The sequence below is a fragment of the Rhinichthys klamathensis genome, unplaced genomic scaffold (assembly GCF_029890125.1).
Source record: "Rhinichthys klamathensis goyatoka isolate OS25496 unplaced genomic scaffold, OSU_Roscu_1.1 h1tg000131l_1, whole genome shotgun sequence".
NCBI classification, from domain to species: domain Eukaryota; kingdom Metazoa; phylum Chordata; class Actinopteri; order Cypriniformes; family Leuciscidae; genus Rhinichthys; species Rhinichthys klamathensis.
The window spans coordinates 769862-795102 of NW_026606666.1; the positions used below are offsets into that span (position 1 = coordinate 769862).

Consider the following 25241-nt stretch of genomic DNA (forward strand, 5'->3'; position numbering starts at 1 on the left):
TACACAAGACCACTGCTCTGAGCTGTAGCATATTAGTGTTCTTATGCATTTACAGAAGTGGATCGTGTGTTTGGTTAATCAGTGTTGCCTAGTTCACATCTATATAAGGTCTGAATTCACAACAGTGAGGATCTGATACCTTATCACACTGTACAATGTACAGGTGAGTCAAACAAACCTCACATAACGTCTAACAATATGTGCTGTTAGCATTCATGCCAAAGGGTAAATGTCAAACCCATGCGCTCACACATAATACCTAATTGGAATAGAGCTCGGTGCATGACATCATCTCACGCACGGCACGTGTAAAGCACACTGTGTGTGCGTGGTATCATTATAAGACTGGCGAACAGGAGACAGATCCAGACTTCATCCAGGAAACAGAGAAAGGAAGAGAAAGTCCCATGAATAAAATACCATTTCAAAGGACCTTATTCTACAGTTTTGTAGTAGTTAGACCGATATTTTGAATTGGACGATAACTTTCTGGACCCGTTTACACCTGGGGCCGGTTTCACAAAGCTATTTTAGACCGGTCTATAGTGTTAGACAAGTCTAAAATTTGCTCATAGACTAGTCTAATGCAAGTTAGACTGTTTCACAAAAATAAAGACCAAAACAATTAGACACCTTTCCCCCAGGCTAACTAAGGTCTAAGACTCTGTTACCTTGGCAACCAGCAGTAACAATCAGTTACATTACAAACAGCCGAAAGAAAACACAGGCGACGGTCCACCACATATATTCATCACCATTTCAGTGTCTTCAAGTTTCTCTTGGGGTCCTCCTCCCGTTTTTGGATATTTCCTCTTAAATATTTCTTTTTTGGTATCTTGACCATGTTTTTGTATCTTTTCTGTACGTCTTTAACGCTCCGCTCAACGGTCGGATTAATGCTGTTAACTGTCGTAGCAATCTTTGTCCAAATTAATCATCTCTTCTTGTTACTACATTCTCCGCTAAATTTCCCAAGTAAAATGTCCTTGTAACTGTAATACTCCTCCAACAAACACATATTTTCCGCTGGGGTAAACTGCACTGAGCGGTTGAATGCGCTTACTCGATCCGCCACGTTTTCAGTTTTGAAAAGTGTCTTATTTTACCCAGAATGCATTGCAGTGTAGCCCTACTTAAGATAGTCGGAGTCTTAAGTGCTTTGTGCAACGGTCTGATTTAGATGTCTATCTGAAGTCTGACTATCTACTATATCTAAGCCATAGTCAAAGTCTATCTTTGTGAAACCGGCCACTGGTATTAAGATGTGTTTTGGTCCATCGGATCACAAGTAGATAAAGGAGACACATTCCTGTTTACACCTGGTGTTTTAATCCACCTTGTCTGCTTTCAATCACTTCTGTCCTAATTTCTTCAAAGATGAATAAGTAAATTACAGATGTGCATCAGTAATGAACTGGAGTCCTTGTTCTTAACCAACAAGTTTCTTAACCAAGTCTCACTGTTTTCCGACTTAGAACCACTTCAAGGCTTTACCATGGTAATAGCAGATTTTGTGAGCAGAGTTCTGAGAAAGCAGTATTGCTTTGCAGAATGGCAAATGACTCATAGCAAGCCCCTCCTCCCAGTGTATCTGTCCATCAGTGGTATATGTGTGTAACAGGTCGTGTTCTCACCCAGGTCGTTGTTTTTTGTGATTGCAGCAGCGGCGCGGGATCTGGGACCCTGCTGGGTAAACTGGTACCCAAACTTCACGACGCTCGTATTCTGCTCCAGCATCTTGGCGATCTCCATCTCTGCCGACGTGCCGAGCTGCTGCCGCTGAAAGCCAACATCACACACATTCTATTAGATGTGCTTATGTAAGCCCACACTCGCAGACATTTCACGATGACTAATGTTCGCATTCATTTTGCATAGTGGCTGAAAATAGCAAGGTTTTAACACATGTAGTACCCACCCCAGTGCTGAATTCTATACAGATGCAAACTATATTCATCACTAATTAACTGAAATCAGACCCTTTTATGCAGTGGCCGACTAAACACTAAATCCTGTTTTATTTTTGTAACTACAGAAACAGTTCTTCGTAAAATAACTTAGATTGTTGTCAAAACTCAATTCACATCCATTCGGTCGCATACCGTGTATATATATATATATATATAATTTCCCCCCACATATTACTGCCATGAAACATTACAAGCAAGAACTATGAACAAAAACCAAAACAAACAAAAATTATAAGAATTTACTGCTTTATCATTACTAACATTTGATGTACTTTCATTTTATTGAGTTTAGAGAATATACTATTATGATGTGGCCATTTTTGCTGGAAATTCAACCCCAAACCATTGAAAACTAAAATTAACAATGAGCAATACACTCAGGTCCATAAAATTATATTTACAGATACAACTTTTCATTCTAACAATGTAATGAAATAAACATTTAAATGAATAAATGCTTTGGAAGTTTTTTTTTTTTAATGTTAGTTCATATTAACTAATGTAGTTAACTAATGTTAACAAATTAAACCTTTTTGTAAAGTGTTATCATTATTGCAATTTAAAATCACTTTTAAATATATTTTGAAATGTAATTTATGATGGTAAAGCTGAATTTTTAGCAGCCATTAGTGTCACATGATCATTCAGAAATGTTCTTTTATTTAAATTCAGGATTCTTTAGAACAGAAAGTTCAAAAGAACAACATTTATTTGAAATAGAAATATTTTGTAACAATGTAAATGTCTTTACTGTCACTTTTGATCAAGTTAATGCATCCTAGCTGAATAAAAGTATTAATCTTACCCTTCCAGAACAAAAAAAAAAAACAAATCAAAAAAAGTATGCCATAAAGTTGACTAGATGAGCCACATTGAAGATGCAGTAAACTATCCAAAAGATGCAAACCTGGGATCAGTTGATTTCTACAGTATATGAATGTGACAGGTTGCTCTGCACTGGTAGCACCAGTCTGCAGAGTAGAAAATAGTTTGCTGGTTTTAGAAAAGGATGTGGTTGTGTCCGTGTGGTGGTACCTGGTTGTCGATCTTGATCTCTGAGAGCGTGTCATTGTCCCGCAGAGCTTCTACCAGAGCCTGAACTCCTGCACCAGTGATGAAATTAGACTCCAGATTCAAACTCCTTAGCGTCTTATTCTCTCGTAGCATGTCTGAGAAGGCCTGCAGTGAACAGAGAAACACACATAGAAGAGATGCGGTTCTCTTGTAAAGCTATGATCATCTTAGCTTGCAAATTGTCTTCGATCACTTGGTTCATATTCTTGTTGCTCATGCTGGATAGTCTTTATATATTACACATAAAATATGTTTTGATTGAATGCGATCATCACTTCAAGATGAGTTTCTTTAATTACTTGAATTCAAGAATTACTTGAAACACCAGTAACCACAGTTACAAGGATTGACCTTGTAATGTATTATTTAGGAGTTCAATATATTTACTGGTATATTTACTAAACTGGTTATACACAACTTTCAGAGGTTTAACAAATGCTGCCTATATACAATTAATTGTTTGGTGAAGGAAACCACCAGCAATGATGGAAAAACAACATCAGACATGCAGTGATGGACTGTACATGGAAGAGTCAATGCACTGTTTCAAGGTCCATGACTAAAGGCAGCATTTGTCCAATCTCAACCCAGAACACACGAACATCAACATCTCAAGCGAATGAATGATGTCCCTAACCACGGCAACAGGGTCATTGCTCCTGGTGGCAGCCAGACTGAACTTCTTCACATGAGTGTTCCTCTCCATGGCTTTGGCTAACTCCTTTAGAGTCGGGATTGGAATGTTCTGGAACAAAAGAGAAAGGAAACATTAAAACAGGTTTGTTGTTGACAATTAAATGTTGACACCTATATGTCACTAAACTCATCGTCATGGTCTTCATAAAATACAACATACTCTCCATTTTGGGGGGTTGGAGTCAATGTGTGCCATATGTAAATTTATATAACCAAATAACATTCCTTCCATTAGTGAAAGAGATAACCAAACTGATAAGCCATAATTTAATCATTAAAAGGAAAAACGTTGGGCTGGGAGCGGTTAAGAATATTTATTCTAGTTCTGGGTTGTGTGTTTGTTTATTGCATAGTTATTTAATAGAAAATATTTAAACGATTTTAGAAGACTTTAAAGCAGCTAAAACAAATGGGCTTTATATTTAATTAAGTACAACAGAGTCCAAAATTCTGAGACCACTATAAATGCTTGCATAAATTAGATTATCGATTAATTTAAGTGAAAAAGTGTTGTAGTATTCTCAGCATATTTTGAGCATGTCCAGTCCTTTAGTGGAAGCAAGAAAATCAGGTCGTCTGTACAAATGAGTCCCATGACCAATGTTACCAATTTAATGAGTGATCTGGAAATAATGCACATTGCACAAAATTATCAATATTTTATAAATGTATTTTATGCCTTTTTTATTTCCAATCTTAAATTGCTTTTTTTTAAATCCCAGATTGTCAATGTGGCATCAGATGTTTGGACTAAAGTATTTTCCTGGTAATATAAATGCACATTTTATTTAGCCATTAAATTCCATATGGTTTTTGTGTAAGGGGGCCTCATTTTAACATATAGAGTGGTGCAGGTATGACATCACTTAGTAGGCCAAAACGTGGAAGCGAGTTAGCATTTTAGCACTTCCGGTTTCATCGTCCCAAAATCAATTGGTTTTTAAAATGGGTTTTGGTTAAATGGCTGAAATAAGGTCTGTGGTGAACGCAAGCTCAGGACACTTTCACATTTTATTCTACAACATAAAATACATGAGTACTGCCCCACTCGTTATTTTTTTAAGCTGTTAAGTGTCTTGAAAAAGGCGGTTGCTAAATGGGACTACAGAGGCTGTCGAGGAGACTAAACGCTATCAGGACGAACAGGTAAACTCAGGCCGCTTTTACAGCCTCATTATGCTTATAATTGTACTCTTATAAACTATTCTAACTCAAACTTTGTGGGAAAATGTTTTTAGATAAAAACTGAAAGAGTTGTCGGAAGCTTAGTGATGGTGACGTTGAATTCGTGGGACCGTGGTGTAGTTCGTTTATAGCCTACCTTTAGCTTTTTGCTTCTGGCAGCTGCATTTAGGATTCAAAATTCATTAAAGTTGTGTTCATATGTGAAAATTATCTTGATGGACAAAACGTGCAAGTATCATAAACTTTTGTTGATCGCAGTGCTTGTCTTTTTGCGATAATCCAAAAGCCTCCTGCACCACTCTATTCTGTGCACTAAACTGATTCTTATTACCTTTATGTTGTTGAGATTAACTTCGGTCAGTGAGGAATCATTGGACTTTATTCGCTGTAGAGTTTCCTCCACGTTTGTAGGGTTTGGTGGTTCATCGAAAACTGGCTTTACCTTTTCTCCTTTAATAACATCTATGACAGAAACACAAAATCAACAAATGAGCTATCACTAGGTATGTTTGCATGCACTCATTTTCATCAATCCAAACGAATCCAATCTAATTCCAGATTCTGAAAGTTCTGTTTATATGAACATATTTGCATAGGTATTTTTGAATCAGGTTTAAATAGCAATTACACATTTAAAAATAGCAGATTAAAGCATTTACATGTCATTACACTCCAACTGGATGGAAATAACATTTGGATCGTTTGAGGGGTTTACATGAAGGCTTTTTAGTCCAACTGAGCGATCAATCCTATTATAAATAGATTTTTACACAGCCCTTTCACAAACTAGTTTTTATTTAGTTATCGTCTCGTTTTGGTCAGTGAAAAAAATGACAAATTATTCGTCAACGTAATTAACACTGCATGTAAATGCAGCTACTGTCACATATACTTAAAGCATTTAAAACTCATTTCATAATTAATATTCTGAAAGAAATAAGACATTGAAAAGAACATATAATATCTGTAGAAAGATGACATCAACTTATCAACAATACATCAACAATAGAATAAACTCACTGTTATAACCGTCTTTACAGGTGCCGTCATAACTCTGCGTGCTCGTCACCAGTGTGTTCACTCCAAGAATAGCTAGACAACACAACACACTGTTATTATACAATATACACAAACAACAAGTGCTTGAAAGAGCCCGTGATAGGATTACAATATTATAACAGTGTATGAAGTATTGTAATTTGCAATGCATTTAAAAATAAATGCTCTAACACTTATTTCACCACTATTTTCCATGTTTGTATGCATGTTACTGCATGGAACCACTTTCACATTCCTGATTTTCAACACAGCTGACCAAAACATGTTCATCAGCACATGAAGAGAATAAAGCCTATCGGGTTTATAATGAAGCATGCAGTGAGGGTAACCAGACAGAGACAATCTCTCAAAGCAGCGTGCTAAAAGAGGCTGTTGATAGAAAGAGAGAGAGTGTTTGCTGTTGTATTCTGGAGCTGTGATGGATGCATTGTGGGCGTTCATACCCACAGAATCAGAGGAAATTTATTGCAGAGAGTGATAGAAAACCACTAGAACAATAGACACCACAGAGCTATTCATTCATTCATTCGAGCAATAAAACGAATCCTAGTGATATTAGCATTCGCATGTTGATCTCCCATTATCCCTCTGTTTGTGAGTCCATTTACCTGCCAGGTCATGCAGTTCTGTGTCAGTAGCGCTGGACAGTGCCTCTTCCAATTCCGGGTCAAGGGTCGTGACTTCCTCTTTAAGCAACTCGATTGGTTTCTGTTTGGGAATCCATACTTTTCCTGTAGAATAAAAAGACAAAAAGTGATTAGTAAATTGCATGGCTTGTTTCTTGAATTAAATTGAAAAATTGTGACCAAGTTTTTCATGACTTTTAAGCAAAATATTCCATGTAGTCTCTCAATTAATACAATTTTTAAAATGCTATTTAAAGGAGATTTAAGGTGCATTCACGCCATGCTGTAATTGCGAGATTGCAACTTGTAAAAAGCGTTTAAGTCCTCGTAGAACTTTTTTGAGAGCTCCCACTTGTACCACGTGACCACTGCAGATTCATATTGGTGTTAGTGTTGCGAGTAAAATTTCAGGTGTTGTCATCTCATAATTACAACATGGTGTAAATGCAGCATTAGATGTTGAGCATCTCACGTCACAGGACATGTCAAGGTATTATGTTATTTTGAGACATTGCAGGGCTCCAGACTGCGACCAAATGGTCGCATTTTGCGACTAAAATTTGAGAGTGTGCGACTGAATTTTACATCCAGTCGCACATGTGCAACCAGTAAATTTGCCTCACGTTAAATGCATGGTTAAGCGTGGAAGGGGCGCGTCAATGAATCCGGAATGAGTGAGTGTGACAAGAATAGAGAGCGCGCGTGTCTGTGGGAAGGAGACGGAGACTAATATCATAAGCTGCGTCTGAGCAATGAGCGATCTATCGACTCGTTACCAAGCAGCGAATGCAAACAAAATGAAAGTGGAACGAAAATACGCTACTCATTTATGCTTCACGGACCGTTAATTATTCCGGACCAATAATAGACAGAGCAGCGCATAGCCTTTCTTATGTATATCAATGGAGCAGCGCCCCGAACCATTGACAGTAAAATAAAGACCCGAACTTGCCAGTCGCGGGCCGATCTCGCTCACGCGACACTGTTACTAGGAGATCCAGTGAAGAAATCCATTGAATTCGCCTCAGAATTAATAACATCATCGCTACGAGATCCAGTGAGAAACATTCCGATTCGGCGCAGAGTTCTGTTATAAACCATAGATATCAGATCAAGCAGTGCTGACGTGGAAACCAGGAGAAAAACTTATAGAAGGCTTTCAGTCCACAAATCAGCAACATTCACCATGGATTTAGGCTAATGTAGTAAGTAACTCTAACCATAAATATGATGACAGAAATAGTCAAACGCAGCCTACACATCTTTTCTAGCACTTCAAAACTATAATATCATATATAAATGCTTTTTTTTTTTTTTTTTTTTTTTAAATGTGTGTGATGACCAACACATTTTTTGTTCATCCTTCAAAGATTGTCCTAAAACTAAAAATTAAGATGTTGGATAACTCTTATTTAAAAAAACAACAACATTGTAAACAGTAGGATGTTTATTGGCTATGTTCACTCCTTAATATACTTTTTTTTCTCTCCTTTTGTTTTTTAATTAATATTAAGACATTATGAATGATAATAACAAAAGTTAATTTCATCTACACCCTAAATTAAGCTTAGTGATTTATTGTGCTACCAGATTTTTCTTTTTGTAGAACTCAGTGTGAGTTCTCATTTGAGGTGATGCTGCCCTCAAATTTGAGTCTGGAGCCCTGTGAACTTAAAATAAAACTGCATATCGTAATATCTGTACGTTAAGTCTCTTTATTATTAAAGAATTTGTCAGTAACAGTTATTTTGGGGGAAATTTGAATAATTGCAAGCTGATTCAAGGTGTGCCCCTAAATTTTCTGCTTGTGCTCCTAAAATTTTCAGTCAGGGGCAACAGCGCTCCTAGTAAAAAAAGTTAGTCTGGAGCCCTGCATTGTTTCTAACAGTTAGACTCTTTTATGCCTGGTTCAGATTACACGATTTTTTTGTCTGTTACGATAGTCACTGTGTCAGATTACGCGATTTTGACTCCTAAAATCTTGTCGTGGACAAGAAACATGTCCGACTACACGTTGCTTTCCGACCAGTCATCGCGTGCCGTCTCACACGCACACATTCACTCGCACACTTATATGCTCGCTCACTCTTGACGGAACCCGTCATGGAGGACCGAAAAAAAATTAAACATGCTAGTCTTTGTCGTGAAGCATCGCAGACGCGACGTAGGTTGTCGCCCACAATGATATACTATACGAGATGAAACGATCGAATCTTGCGTCCCGACGGACGCCCGTTGTCGTTTACGAATCCCCACGACACCCTACGTCAAACGGATCATGCTAAAATAGTGTAATCTGAACCAGGCATTAAATGTCATTCACATAAATACATTAAGATTTAACTTATTTCAAAAAGTTTCGGTTCGGTGAGATGTTAAATGTTTGTGAAATAAGTCTTATGTTCAACAATGCTGCAAAAGTACAGTAAAAACAGTATTACTGTGTAAAATATTATTAATTTTAGATAACCGTTTTCTATTTTAATATACTTTGAAATATAATTTATTCCAGTGACGGCAAAGCAAAATTTTCCACTTAAACATTTGTTTAAGTTTAATCAATACTAGAACTCAGCCTCTTTCCTCTTCCTACCATAAAAGAAAATGATTTCTTTGCAGCTCAGCCAAATGAGAAAAACATGAAAAAAAAAAAAAAAAGTGAACAACCCTTTACTTCACTGAATATTGCCAAAAGACTACATCGCTACCGCAGAAGACCACAGCAGAGAGAGAGGGTTAGTGGTCAGACATGATGTCCAGCTATATAAATGGCTGATATTTATGAACTCGACAGATATTGACGGCGTACAGCAGGCCTATCATGATAACTCCCGCTTGACCTCAACCCAACTCCAGTCAGACTATCTGACTCTCTTTGTCACTGATAATGAGTTTGGGTAATATGATGCTGGTCTTGTGACAAGCTCATTCTTTCTGGACAGTGAAAAATACACTCTACGGCTTTATTCAGGACATGTGACTGCTGAGAGGGAGAGAGGATGTTCTGCTAAGCTGAAAGCATTCAGCTAGTGTTTCAATAAAACCCCACATATGAATTAAACTTTTCACATAGTAGAATATAAAGACTACAGGAAATTCATTCTTCAATGTCCATCAAAATTGGTTCCACTCCTCAGCCCATTAGAAGCAAATATGGAATATTCCAACTCATGCTGATTCTGAGACACATTTAAAGGAACAGTTTCCCCCCAAAAAGTTAACAATCGGTCATCATTAGTCGCTTGAACCAAGTTCAAGGTGCTTCTATGGTACTTTTTAGTGGCCCTGGTCACTATCTCCTTACATTGTATGTAAAAGAGCAGCGTTAACATTTCTGAAACATCTCTTTTCATGCCCCATGAAAAAAATAATGCAAAATTGTCGGGACCTACAGAGAGCTACAAGTTTTTTTTTCTTCTTTCTTTCCTTTAATGCCATTCCAGCTTCTACAGCTATGTTCATGACGAGAGCCAGGTATAGTTATTCAAAAATAAAACCTTTAGGATTTATTTTTTTCTAAAATCTTTAAAACTAAGTCTGGATTATACTCAAAAGTATCCTACAAGGTTGTTAATCGATGTTATGCTATTGTTGAAGCTGACAGTACGTGTTATATCAAATTTTTTTTTTTAATAGAGGTCTTCCTGGTAAGAAAAAATCTACATTACCCATTATATTATGCTGAGAAATCTCCAATAATCAGAGAACCGCAACAAGTAAGTAGAGCCAAAAGAGCACTTTAGCACACACTCAATCCCATGAAGAACTGTGAATGATGTAAAGTCCTATGCTCTCAAACTACATAATGATGCGAAATATGCATGCAAATATTTAAGTACACTGACATGTACCTTTGTCTTTTTGTCCAATTTTCAAAAACTTTTCTGCTTCAAATCAAAGTTTGTAATGTTGTGGTTTACAACAACTGAATTAAGACCCCTATGGGGAAAACAAATGAGAAAAAAAAACTTTCTGAACCAAGGCCGCTGAAAAAGTGAAAAGGCATTGACAGAATCTTTCCAACTGTCATAAAAGCAGCTGGCAGCTCAGAAACCTCTCATTACACACAAGACGTGAATCAACCTCAGCTCTGGTCTGGCCATACACTAGAACTATCAACTCTGTCCACATACGTAGTTTCTTTCCCCTTCATAAAGGACGGCAACAGTACGTCACTCAGGCCTGTGAGGTTTGGAAACACACACCATGCAGTTCAAAGATACTTGTTTTCTTATTCTCCTGTTTTATTCCGCATAGCCAGGCTGTGCGTTACAGCGATTTTACCACTTTTGAGGGGTGCCGTTAGGCACAGCATGGATTATTGTTTAGTTTTCCCCTGGTTCTCTAGAGTTCCTAACAGGAACAGGCTGAGGGTCCAAAGACCTTTCTCACTGCTCTGGACACAAGAACAGGCTTTGTGTTTGAGGTGTGGCTGAATTCCAAACACATGTTATCAGTGCAAAATATTCATGTGAACCAGCCAGGAAATAAAACAAAAGAATACTGATTGAGAATAACTATTTGCAGAGTCACTGCTGGGGAAATTATAGACTGCTGTGTTCTAAAAGAGTATTATAGAGTATATTATATTTGCTATTAACAGATGATTTCGTGTGTGTTTAGAGGATTTCTACCATACACACAGTCAACTACAATAACATGTTTGATAATATTCAGTTATTTCCAATGACAGATATATAATGTTTTTTTTAAATTGTATATGTCCCACACACACACACAAAGTTAATGACTTCAAGGCTCTGTGATTTAAATGAACAACACGAGTTAAAACAGTACGGGTGGAACAGGGGGGAAAAGTGAAAACAGCAGGACAAAATTAGGCAGGACAGGTTAGATCACTCCTCAACTATTTTAACAAGAACAAATTAAAACATGCTTCATGCTTGAAATTAGCAAATTCTCTTCTGCTGTAGTAATGGAGACTGTTCTCCTGTATTGTTATGATCTCTTCATGTCAATGCTGTAAAGCAGGATTTGGTTATTCAATGTGACACAGGCACAGTATAACATTAGCAGCACAGCTTCTCTTCTCTAGTAACCTACTTACTCATTCCCAGGTCACCTTTATCTGGGCTCCTCTCTTTTTTGTTCTTTTTTTTTTAAGAAGCCCTGATCATCAACCAATAGGTTGCATTTGACTAACCTACACTACACATTGAAAAGTTTGCTGTCAGTAAGATTTTTGTTTTTCTGAAAGAAACAATTTTTTTTTTTTTGGCATGGATGCATCTTATTTTGAATATCAATTTTAAAAAGTTAGAGTAAAGATTTATAATGTTAGAAAAAATTTCTACTTTAAATGGAAGCTGTTCTTTTGAACCTTCTATTCATGAAAACCTTTAAAAAAAAGTATTAATGGTTCTATCATGTATCCTGGTATCACAAAAATATTCAACATTGAAAATAATAAGAACTGTTTCTTGAGCACCAAGTCAGCATATTAGAATAACTTCTGAAGGATCATGTGACACTGAAGACTGGAGTAATGATGCTGAGAATTTAGCTTTACCATCACAAGAATAAATTACGTTTTAAAATATAATAAAACAGAAATGTTATTTTAAATTGTGATATTTCACAATATTACCGTTTTTACTGCATTTTTTATCCAAGAAATGCATGAGACATTTATAAAAATAAATAAATAAATAAATAAGAAATCCATCCCAAACTGTTGAACAGTAGTTTGATCTACTGTTCAAAAGTTTGGGATCAATAGGATTTTTAAAAACTATCTTTAAATGTTTTTTTTTTTTTTATCTTTCTTTGATCAATGACAGAGCAGATCTGATGCAAGAGCCAAAGTGAAAGTACTATAGAACAATCTTAAAGGAATAGTTCACCAAAAAAAAAAGTACAATGATTCCATAATTATATTATTCTTATTGATATTTTTTCTTACACAAACCCATCGTTTCACTAGATAGTCATACACACCTAGGATGGCTTGAGGGCGAGTAAATTATGGGATCATTTTCATTTTGGGGGGATTGGAACCATTCCTATAAGTGAACTGGCTGCTTAAAACTGCTGGTTTCTCAGAAGAAATCTCTTAAATCAGAGTGCAATAAAGTCCTCAGCATAAAGGCATCCAAAACAACAGCAACATGGGGGTATTTACACTTGGGCATTGGGACACTTGCGTTATCTGTAAATGCATCTGCTTATATGTAAACTGTATTCCTTCCAAACAGATTTGTCAGCATACAGTTGGTTTGGTCAGTACATGGTTTAGGAGCCTAAAGACAACCAATAAATGAAAACTTTACATCCTTGTTTACATTTTTTTTTTTTTTTATATGTGTGCATTCATAATACTTCCTACAGTTTAAATATGAACAGAAATCTGAATCTGAAGGCCAGATATGAACAGAGCAGTTTTGTACTGGATCTGAAGGAGCATCTTTGTTAAGCAGACCTCACACAGAGAAAAGAGGGAAAGCTTTATTTAAGCCCTTTATTTAGCAGTTGTTTTTTTGTTCTGTTCATGTAAAACACTGTGGTTCAGAGAAAAGCCTGCAGCACAAAACCAGTCAGAACCAGAAGAGAGGAGCTCAGTGGGTCTCTTGGGCTCAGCTGTGCCGCTGGGCTGATCTTGGCTGACCTCTACCTCCCAAACTACTTCCTGTTCTTTCCCGACCCAATCACAGTGTCCTCCCCTGTGGACCAGCACAGACGAGTCTCTCTGCTTAGACTATGTCACAGCCAGCTGTACTCTGAAGGCTCCAGCAGGACAGGACAGCAAACAGAGGAAATCGGAGAGAGGGGACACAAATCCATGCAGTCAAGTTTTCCATTCCAACTCACTATCAAGTCAAGTAACAGATTTGGCCCACAGAGGTGGATCCCATGATGCCTCAACAACAAACTATTTGTGTCTCATGTGTACCCTTCCCTGACGACATTACCATGGAAACATACAATATAAAGAAAGAGATAGGCATCTCTCCCAAGTGCTGTCTATCTCGCAAATTCTCTCTCTGTCGCTAAGGGCCATTTAGATTTCATCCCAGAGGAATTCCAGCACTTCCTGTTTCCTCATTCGATCTCAGACATTGCAATTGAACAAACACTCTCAAATTCCAGTCGCACAAATCCTGAACTAGAAGTTGTGAAATCACTTGTTCTATTATTGTCAATGATCAAGTTTATGGAATTTTATGCAGATACAAGGTGAAAAAGACCGTGAACATATTACAACAACCATTTAATCAGCATTTTATCAGTAGTTTTAAGTGCAGATCAATTTGGTTAAAAAGGACAACAACAAAAAAAGTATTAGCAAACTGGTTGTTACTAATAAACACTACCACTAGCAAACATTTGAGGGGGAAAAAAACTCTTATGCTCACCAAAGCATTTACATGATTAAAAATACAGCAAAACAATAATATTGTGAAAAATACATTTTTAAATGTTTTCTTTTTCAATATATTTTTGAAAATATAATTTATTCTAGTCTTCAGTGTCACATGATCCTTCAGAAATCTAATTTGCTTAAAAAAAACATTCTTCTTTTAAATATTGAAAACAGTAGTGCTGCTTAATATTTTTGTGGTAATCGAGATACTACTTTCAGAATTCTTTGAGTAGAAACAGCATTTATTTGAAAAAAATATTTTGAAACAGTGCCTTTAGCATTAAAGATACAATATGTAATTTCTTTCGCCGCTAGGGGTCGCTAACCTCTTACAATAACAAAGACGTAGGTTGATTACGCAAAATTTCCTGCAGAATTATGGAACTTGTCGTCAAGCCGATGGATCAAATAATGCTTATGGATGAGTGAATACATTGATGTTTTTATCATGACTGTGGTATGAAGCAGGGCGCGATTGCTAATAAGAGACAGACAGATATCAGTGCCACACGCGAGTCCCGCGGATATAAAGGAATAAGAACATTTCATTCTACCGAACTACACGCAAGTGCTGTATTGATACTCACACAGGTCAGTTTATTAGACGAATGAAACTTGTGAGGTAACACAGCGCTGTTTCACTTGCTCTACTCTACACACTATCACACTAAACTGCATTTGAGTGTTGAAAGTTATAATGTTATTCTGTGTTAGTTTGTTTGTTGGCTATATGAGACTAGCAATAAGCTAGATCAACATTAGAATAACATACAGATCATGTTCTAACATTTCATCATGTTGAACTATATAACATTGATTAGTTTTATGTACATTTGCTCATCTGTCTAACTAAAGTACATGCAAGAGTCTCTGTCAAGTCGAAGTTTGTCACGGACGTGGAGCTCTCGGCATCTCGAAAACGCCACGCTGATATTGATCCTCGTTTTAGTTCTCCTTTTTCCCCAAAGTCTGCTTGCCATGGTCCATTATGTTTGAACGAAACAACAGCGTGCAGCTAGACGTTACGCACTAAACAGTTGTCCACTTCTGTCACCATGGTTCCTATTGCAGTACTACTAGCGGAAATCAGGGATAACGCGGATATTACGTCATTGACAAGCAACAAGTGAACAGGGATTACGGGACGGCCAGTTATTTAAAATGGGAATTTCTCTGAAATTAAAAATCTTTGGGAACCTTTGGGGTATTGTAAGTACACAACTACAGGAAATATATCACACTGTGCAAGTGATTTTTGGATATTTTATTACAAAATTCTTAGATATTGTACCTTTAATTTTATAGCATAAAAAAAAATCCACATCATAGATCTTACTGACCCCAAACTTTTGAATGGTATACATTTTCTCCAAATAAGTATTTTTGTCCTGCACAATTTTGCTTTGTTTTACACACAAAAAAATCCTTACAACAAGACCAAGACTGATTTGTCAAAGGTGGACAATGAACAGGTGACTTAAATGTGTACAAAAGCATCTTATAAACTGTTGTTGCGTTTCTACTGTATCCGTCCTTCGGATGAGACGTTAAACCGAGGTCCTGACTCTCTGTGGTCATTAAAAAAAATGTCCTTCGAAAAAGAGTATGGGTGTAAGCCCGGCATCCTGGCCAAACGTGCCGAATTGGCCTCTATCCACCATCATGGCCTCATAATCATCCCCATAAAAATACTGAATGGCTTCATCACTCTGTCTCCTCTCCACCAGTAAGCTGGTGTGTGTGGTGGACTATCTGGCGCACTATGGCTGCCGGCGCATTATCCAGGTGGATGCTGCTCATTGGTGGTGGTTGAGGAGATTCCCCCTTCCATATAAAGCACTTTGAGTGCAGAGAAAAGCGCTATATAAATGTAACGAATTATTACTGTAGACACTTAATTTAATGAACATTCAGTGACCTAAAGAACATTACACATTACAAATGAACCATGACTAACAGGACAAGGGTGTGTGTGTCTGTGATTTTTACATGTCTCAGCTGTACATAACTGAATTTGAATCAGTATTACTCATTGTCAACACTAATATACACACTACTGTTCACACTAATGCTAAAACCGGAGTGTTTTAAACCATTACAGGCTAATCTGGTGTGTGTGTGTGTGTGTGTGTGTGTGTGTAATATGATATTAAACCCATCTGAGATGATGGATTTAACAGACGAGAAGCTCATGCCAGGGAGGGAACCATTACACATACTCTAAAACTCTACAGGAAGAAATCTAAAGATCTTTACTTTCCTGACAGCCCAGAAAACGGCTGGAAACATCCCCAGCAGTCATAAAGCTAAAAATACTCAAATCAATCAGATGACAAAGACCACAGGTGACCAATACATTCATTAACAATTATCTTCATGGTTTCTTGTTTTTGAAAATGGCTATAAAGTGTTCAGGAAAAACATTTCTCATACGAGTCATAAGTAAATAATACCAGTCTGCTCTTTAATAACCGGTTTACAGAGTTTAGTGGGGTTTTCTGCTGAAATACAGATTTTCTGCAGAACCGGTTTGTCATCTCGATAGAATAAGAAGCAATCCCAGTTCACAAACAAAACACATGCTGCCATTTACACAGGAGGTGTTCTACATTACTTTAAATAGGCCTACTAACAATAAAAAGGCTTAAAGTGGCAATTGAAGCAGTCAGTCAAGTCAACATTTAGTAAAAGGATTTCACCTCCAATCAGAAATTGCATAAAAAAAATACATGTAATAATTTAAAAATATATATATATAATATATATGTTTTGTTATAGCCTTTGTAGCAAATCTTTCAGTACTACTATTTTTGTAGATACCTTGCGTTTCTAAAACGTGATATCACGGGGTTGGATTTTAGAATTATTTTGTTAATTTTAGTTCCTTTAAACAACCTTTCCAAATTCTCCACACCTCTCATGTGTATCGTATATAACTGCTGAATCAGGCTAGTTATCTTACAACCTTTGGCTAATATTTCCTCATGCTGTATATATTTTGGACACACAGTTTTATTATTTCGACACTTGACGCACCCGATGACATGAAACCGATGATGAATACTTAAAGTAGGCTCACATCTTGTCGAAATGTGATCAATTTATGTGGTCTGCCCAGTTAAGAGATTAACAGTCGAGTCACAGGAAATTATCATCAAACCATTCATTGACTGATTGAATGGAACACACCTAGCAAGAACAAACAACTTAAGTTGTGCTGGGCACAACAAGAGAGGTGAGTAAAGTCACATGCATCTAAATTTAGGACGTACCATAGAAACTAGAGTTTTTATTAACGGGGTGGTTCAGGATTTTGGACATCGGACCTCATTTCCAAGTTAGCCTGGGTGTTCTTTATCAGTGGAGACAGTTTTCAAAAATGTTCATCCAGTCGTTCCAGTTGCATAGTTCGCCTGTGCTAGACTAACGCGAGTCAACGGTAACTGCTAGCCTGCCATTAAAAACAGTTTTACCCACTCCACAGTACACCAAAAGCAAATAAATTATAACGCCAGACTATCGATGTAAATGTCTGTTGAGAGAATAATTTTAGAATTAAGTACTCTTGCATCTCAATGATCGCATTACATTTACAGGAACTAGTTTTGGCGGCGGCGGAATTTTACTTTGCTCCGGTTAGTAGTACTGCGCCGAAAAGTAAACAGAACAGAAGAGCACTACAGTCGGGACTACCTGCACTACCTCTCTCTCTCTCTCTCTCTCACTAACTCTCTCGGTTGCCTAGGTAACTTAATATCACTCCGCCGGCGCCGCTGCTGTAGACTGTGCTAATAAATACAGGGAACTAAGTATAACTATTGCAATGCAATGAAAGGGTAGTTTGATTTCTAACATTATTCTCTCAACAGACATTTACATCGATAGCCTGGCGTTATAATTTATTTGCTTTTGGTGTACTGTGGAGTGGGTAAAACTGTTTTTAATGGCAAGCTAGCAGTTACCGTTGACTCACGCTAGCCTAGCACCGGCGAACTATGCAACTGGAACGACTTGATGAAAATTTTTGAAAACTGTCTCCACTGATAAAGAACACTAAGGCTAACTTGGAAATGAGGTCCGATGTCCAAAATCCTGAACCACCCCTTTAAATAAAGCTAAGTAATAACTACACACTAACCTTAAAGTGCCCCTATTATGTTATTTTAAAGGCTTCCAATTTTGTTTTGGAGGTCTCCTACAACAGGATTGCATGTTTTATATCCCTCCTTTCTGCAAGCTACTCTGCTCTGATTGGCCAGATGGTCTATTGTGATTGGTCTACCGCTTATGCATGTCAGAAGCCAAACGCCTATAACCAAAACTATACTTCAGATCTGTTTGTGATTTGTGTGAATGAAAATGCAGTTTAGCGCTCTGACAGTAGGTGGCGTTTATAGAAAAGCAGAAACACCCTGGTTACTCCAGGACACAAAACGGAGAAGAAAGGAAGTCGAACACTGTTTTTAAACAGCCATTCATTTTTATGTATTCACTATAATGTTTCTCAATCAACACCCAATAAAAGACTACAGAGAATGAGAGCTCCGGATTCTTCCTCTGCTATTCACTGTCATTTAGCAAAACTCATGAGCACCACCAAGTCTTAGTTTGATGGCTCAGTGGGCATGTGCCCAAAAGCACAAATGCTATTGGCTGGCCAGTTTTCTTTACAGTGCGATGGCAGAGAGATTAGAACCTCTCTTTTAAAAAAAATCTGTCACGTCTTGTCTGTCTGAACAGACGGAGTAACAGCCGTTCATTCAAATTAAAATGTTTATCACAGAGTCGTCGCACCAAATATTCGTCATGGTGTGAACAGGCCTTAAATCTACATGCACATATCTAAACTTTCAGCACTACCTTTAGACACTATAATTTATTATTGAACATCCTGTCCCTCTCAACACTATCTGCATCATGGAGCTGTGAATGAGCGCGTGCATCTCAGCAACTTCAGTAGAAAACTTCAGTAGATAAAAAGCAGTGTGCATTTACTAAGATGGGGCATTCACGTGCCAAGCCAACATGTTAATACACACACAGACAATCCCACAAACGCATACAGATATCGGGCATCCAAGCTTCAGTGTGTGTGGTTATGTAAGTACAGACAGTATTAACTAATCATACATGCAGAGACAGCAGAATTTAAATCACTACAGGAGCTGATACAGCACTCTCACTAACACACACACAGCAGGAGGACATGGAAGAGTCAAGGCCCCGATATACTTCAAGCCAAATAAAAGAAAGAACCGGTGTGATGTAAATTCAAACAAAATCAGGGCAAAACTTTTGTTTGGAGTTCATTTGCTTTCTTAACAGTTGTTTTCTTACTGCTGTCACTTTTACTGTGCGTTTATTTGAATCCTGAGAGGAAAGCGTGCAGCACATATTTACATATTTCCTGAAGGGATTTCAAACTTCTTTGTTTGCCCCCAAGCAAATAACTTTGTCCTGAGTATATCAGGGCTTTCACACACGTGCAGTGAATCACAAGTATAACAACTAGGCTCTAAAAACTTCAGCAAAACATCAGCGACCAACACTGAGCCAAAACATAGAATAACCCCTTACGGTCCCCTAACCAATCATCTCAATGGCTGGATCTAAATATGCCTAATTCCCTTACAATATAGCACTATAGTAGACGAAAAACACTGTGAGATTAGTAGTATGTCCAAATTCACAAAAAGTTCCTGGTGACCTACTACTTCTGGTGATATTCTGAAGTGCGCATTCAGCGGACAGTTTACTATCCCAAGAGACCAAGGGAGAGGAGTTGTGAATGGCAGTGAAGCGGGAGGAGGTCACATGACAATAACATGAAGAATGTAGTACATCCAGATTACTTTCATACTATATAGAACATACTGTGTGACTGTATAAACAAAAATTTAAGTACTTTTTCAAAACAAGAACCCAATCAGAGTGCATGTGATTTTGGATGCAGCATTACTAGAACCGGTTTACTCAAAGAAATGAAAATGTTGTCATTTATTTACACTAAAACTGTATAACTTTTCCTTTTCATAAACAAAAAAGGACAGTGATGTATATGGTCAAGCTCCAAAAGGACAAATAAACATATCATACACATATCATAACCAGAGTCACTTTAAGGCGAGCCACCAATGTTACTGTAGCAAAAATAAATGTAAAGCTGCGGTACAATGAGGTCATTTTTTCAAAGGAGAAGAGGCTTCAGTACGCGGAATAAACTGCTTTAGTGAGGAAACAGTTTATCACTTAATCGACAGCATATTGGCTAATTTTAAACATGTTTGTCTTTAAACATTATTTTGAAATGATCTTTTTTAAATTTACACCAAAAAATGGCTGTTTTATGAGAGAAGACAGACAATTAGGATTCAGTGTACAGCACTTCTCAGTCATTTCTATGATATCTGCAAATTGCCGCAAAATTCTGACAGAAATTAAATGATGTTAAGGATGTAATGTGATTGGCTATCATGGCAAACATGATCCAAGATGCCCGTTGTGCTTCCTCCAATGGAAGAGCCATGGAGATTGATCCATAATAATAATAATAATAATAATATGATTTTAAGAACAATTCTACAAAGATATGGAGCCATTTTGGAGTTTGGCAGATCATTATTTGGAAAAAATACCTAACAACGTCTATAACTACTCCACTAAACATCTTTTGTGTTACTGGAAGAAAACCAAGTCGTACGAGTCTGGAATGACATGGGGATGAGTAAATGACAGACTTTTCCATATTTGACTGAACAATTCAGATCTTCAATCAAACAGATTATTTTAAACCCTCAACTGTGCCGTGTCATACAAACTCTGATTCTAAGAAACTCTACTAATAGGTTAATGCAGCAAATCTTCAAGACCTGGACCCTTACGGATATTTCATGAGTGGCATTTCTGATAAAGTAATGTTTATTGCTGTATCAAAAACCAGACTGATATCAAACACGTCTTATCTCATTCTAGTACCTTTCCTTTCTCCGGTGAAGGGGACGCAATCTTCTCGGTCTTTATGGTCCATAGCTTCCTTCTCCAGATACTGCAGGAGTTTGTCACGGTTAAAATTACCGGTTGCCCCTTTTGTGGTCTGGTCCTTCTGCCTGAGTCCGGCTGGCAGCAGAGCATTCTGGGTAATGGATTCAGAACAGATGTACCAGTTATAGTATGAAACAGAAACGTCAATTTTCACACCAAGTTACATCTAATTAAGCATTCAATTCTTAAATAAAAACTATAATTTGCATTTGTTTTCTAATGATCATAGATTGATCTGAACACAGAATGTCAGAATTGTGTTGTTTACGATACTGACACATTTTTGCTTAATAGGAAAAAAACAAACTGCTGAGATATTTTTGCTGAAGAGTGTTTGGCTCTTGTGTTTGGGAGCAAACTTGAACTCTGTTTATTCGTAAACAAACAGACAGAGAGTTGTTTATCAGAGGTCTTAACAGAAACTCCAGAAAGGAAGATTTACACAGTTTGGAAAATGGCTATTTTCACCAGTTTGATAAACAAATGATTTCTCAACACTATCCCAGCAGTTCAAACATATGACCACACCCATAATCACAATAACATTATTGTGAATTACGTCATCACCATGTTATTGGCAATTTACCAGAAATGACAGGCTGATTGTTTGTGTCTGGTTTTTCTAAGCTTTTTTGCTCTGCATACAACATCAAATTATTAAAATCCCATCTTTAGGACTGATTTTCCACACATTTATTACAAGTGCTTCAAGAAGGGATAGTATATTTTCAAAAATGAAAATTCTGTCATTATTTACTCAACCTCAACTTGTAGCTTTCTTCTGTGGAACATAAGATATTTTGAGAAATGTCTTAGTGTTTTTTGAATCCACAATATAAGTCAATGGTCACCAAAACTGATACCAACATTCTTCAAAATATCTTCTTTTAGGCTATGTTCCACAGAAGAAGAAAAAGTCATTCAGATTTTGGGGTGATAAACATTAATAACTGATCCCTTTGTTTTGAGCAGTGTAATCAAACTCTGGTATATCTCCATCCACTGCTGTAACAATGATGTAGACATCAACACAAATGCAGGTAGATATACTTCTACAACAACTCTGAGTTCATAATTTTGCTTTTGCTAATGCCTGTGGTGCTATATGCTATATGAAATGTGGCCATTAAAACAAACACATTACTGTCCGGATGTGAACTATGACCCACGTTGCAAGTTTTCTGCACAGAAATCAATTAATGAAGTTTAGATAGATTTTGTCAAACTGTCTGAAAGAGTAGGGAATAGGGATGCACAATATTGGATTTTGGCCGATATTCGATATGCCGATATTTTCAAACTAATTTTGCCCGATGCCGATATATTTGTATTTTTTTTTAAGTGCAAAAAAAGCTTATTAAAGCTTCTATTAAGTTCTCAGTCAAGAGCAGTGAGTGATTTCCTCTGTGTTTTGTTGTTTTATTAACATTAAGGGACAGTTCTCCCAAAAATTTAAATTGTCATCATTTACTCTCTCAAGTTTCTTTCTTCTGTTGAAAATAAAAGTCATTTGGAAGAATGTGGCTAACCAAACAGTTGCTTTTGACTTCCATAGTATATTTAAGCACAAGAAAGAAATTAATACAGGTTTGGAACAACATTAGAGTGAGTAAATAATGACAGAATTTTTATTTCTGGGTGCAGTATCTCTTTAAGGACAAGCGGCAGCATATTAGTACTGTCTCTTTAAGAACTGCACGCGACGCGTCTAATATACACGCATTTGACAAGCAGATTTTCTCTGTTTGCTTTCACTTTAGACATAACCAACTTTGTTTATGTAAACCTTGTGTGTATTTGACAGTATCAGCGCAATAAGACTCGAAAGATTAGTCCAGTATGCAGGCGCTGTGACAGGCTTTAGTTCCTGTGAGCGTCGGGTGTAACGCGCTCAGAAAAGCGCATGTTAGAACAGCGCATCAGCACGTGAATGACATGTTTAACTAGCAAGACTTTGACGCACATGCAAATAATGAACTTTTGTGAATTGCAGTGTTACTCTACCTCTGCGTTTACATGTGATGTGAATGTACATCGCGTTGCACAGTATGTTGAGATGAAGGCGCCTGAATTGAACTGATAGAATGCACGATACTATGATTTTTCTTCAAAAGCAGATCGTGAAGAGACATTTTAATCGTCCACGATCCAAAACGGCGTGAGACGCACACCCCTAGTTGAAAGTTTAAGTTGCTGGCGCTCATGCTTCGTTCGCGGTCGTCACGTGCGCATAGGAAACACGCCACCCTATCGGCAAGGCTCATCGGCAGAAATATTCATATCGGCCGATACCGATGATGGTCATTTTACCGATGTTGTCCCGATATCATCGTGCATCCCTATGAAAGAGTGAATAAAAGTGTCTCACCTCTGGGTCGATCTCATCTAGAGCACTCTCCAGCTGCTTGAGCTCCTCCTCTGACAGCTTGTCCAAAATCTCATCCTCATCGATCTCCTTATACTTCTCCAGATCTTTCTTAAAAGGAAGAGCCATGATTCACACTGTCCGTCAGAGAGAGGCTGTGGTCCAGTTTGATTGAGTGTCTGCAAACAGAAAAACGTGTTATTCAGTTAACTAACTCTAGAAATGTCAACAGTTCAACTAACGTGCACAGCAAGATATTCTTCAAACTGTTATCATGACAGAAGACCTGAGACAGAAAACTGATTGTAAAAGACAGTAAAGTAACGTCTGGTGTAGCGCCAGTTGTGGCAACTCTGAGAGTTACAGATTTGGGAGCGCAACAATGCAAAACAATTCACGATATTGACTAACTGATGAAATATTAATGTAATAAACATGCAAACATGTCCTCCCATCAGAATAAAGGCTTTTTCACATGCAATGAACTATGTATGCTAAATACATATTTATTGCTGTTAAAATCTCAGTGCTATGCCAACTTCCGGTATATGATTCTATACTTATAAGAACACTTACAGACTAACATTACATAACTCACTTTACAAACACAAGCAGATTTTTCCACTAATCAATGAACGAGAGAGAGAGCGAGTTTACTGAACTGATAATACGTGTCCTCTGTGTGATATCCGACAAATGTTCCCCATGTAAGCCTCCCTCTCATGACCTTTAACCTCAGGTTAGAACTTAATTTTCTTAATTCTCATTCCCATATGGAAACACCTTGACCTTTGAACTTCACTCCCCTGCAGAACTTCACTCCCCTGCAGAACCATCTCCAAATTCCTCAGCTACTTCATCAGGCTGTTTCAGTGAAGATATGAATCATCATCATCATCGCTGTACTCTTGAGTGGAACAAAAGTCAAAAAAAGTCTTGATTTTGGGTTGTGAATTGTGATTAAGGTTGTGGTTTTAGACAGGGAAGCCTAAATAAAGCCTTGCCAGCTCAAGTCAGCCATCAGACCCATAAAACGTGAGGAAATTCCAGCAGCCAAAAATACGGCAGGAATAACTGATGTCATTTATTCACCAATTCATGAATAAATAGTAATTTTTGCCCATGACTCAGAGACTAAAAACAGGGCATCCTAAAGAAAAATTAGATGTTGCCAAAGTATATAATGACAAACCCTGGGACATACCACAGCACAAGATTATAGTTTATTCACGGATCCTGCAATTACAGAATTTCTTCGTTTCAATTGCAACTCATTTACTTGAGCTCTTGACTGAGTAATGAAACTAAACCTAGCAGTCAACGTTGTTGAAGAGTTTAGAGTAAATGTGAAGGTTGACAAAAGCATAAATCAGACTGTGGCATGGGAATAAAACGCTGTATTAATGTTGGACGGAGCTGTATTTAACCGGCGCTTGTGCCAAAGCTGTGAGAGAATTCAAGCTGCGCATCAATTCATCAAAGAACTAGCATGTTTTTTCATGAAGAGTTTTAAATTCAGTGCAACTATTGCAATAACAAATCACAGCAAGACTTTATGTACAACTCAATCTAACTTATGAGTGCTTAATGGAGAAGTAAAGTAGACTTTCGCTAATACTAAGAAAACCAGTGTTAAATCCGGTAAAATACCATTGGGCTTCTCAGCAGGATTGGTGTCAGCTTATTCACCTCATCTTAAGACTGTGTTAAGACCCTCACAAGGTCAACATACATAATGTTCACATTAACTTTCAATTAAACAAGCAGAAGCTGCATTAAGGACATTACATACTAGCAGCAGCTGACTGAAGAGCTAATGCATTGATTTGAAGGATTCCCTACTC

The 25241-nt window shown here is 37.4% G+C and overlaps 1 protein-coding gene across 1 annotated transcript in view; it reads right to left on the reverse strand.

Moving 5' to 3' along the window:
• Window positions 1-25241, reverse strand: part of tmod2 (tropomodulin 2) — a 30983-nt gene that overhangs the window by 1575 nt on the left and 4167 nt on the right. Inside the window, exons 2-9 of the mRNA XM_056256715.1 lie at window positions 23401-23576; window positions 20967-21123; window positions 6593-6715; window positions 5946-6017; window positions 5257-5387; window positions 3682-3789; window positions 3006-3149; window positions 1635-1779 (exon numbers count right to left, since the gene is read on the reverse strand). Coding sequence (XP_056112690.1) covers window positions 1635-1779; window positions 3006-3149; window positions 3682-3789; window positions 5257-5387; window positions 5946-6017; window positions 6593-6715; window positions 20967-21123; window positions 23401-23526 — 1006 coding nt within the window. The 5' untranslated portion in view covers window positions 23527-23576. The remainder of the gene's footprint in view (window positions 1-1634; window positions 1780-3005; window positions 3150-3681; window positions 3790-5256; window positions 5388-5945; window positions 6018-6592; window positions 6716-20966; window positions 21124-23400; window positions 23577-25241) is intronic.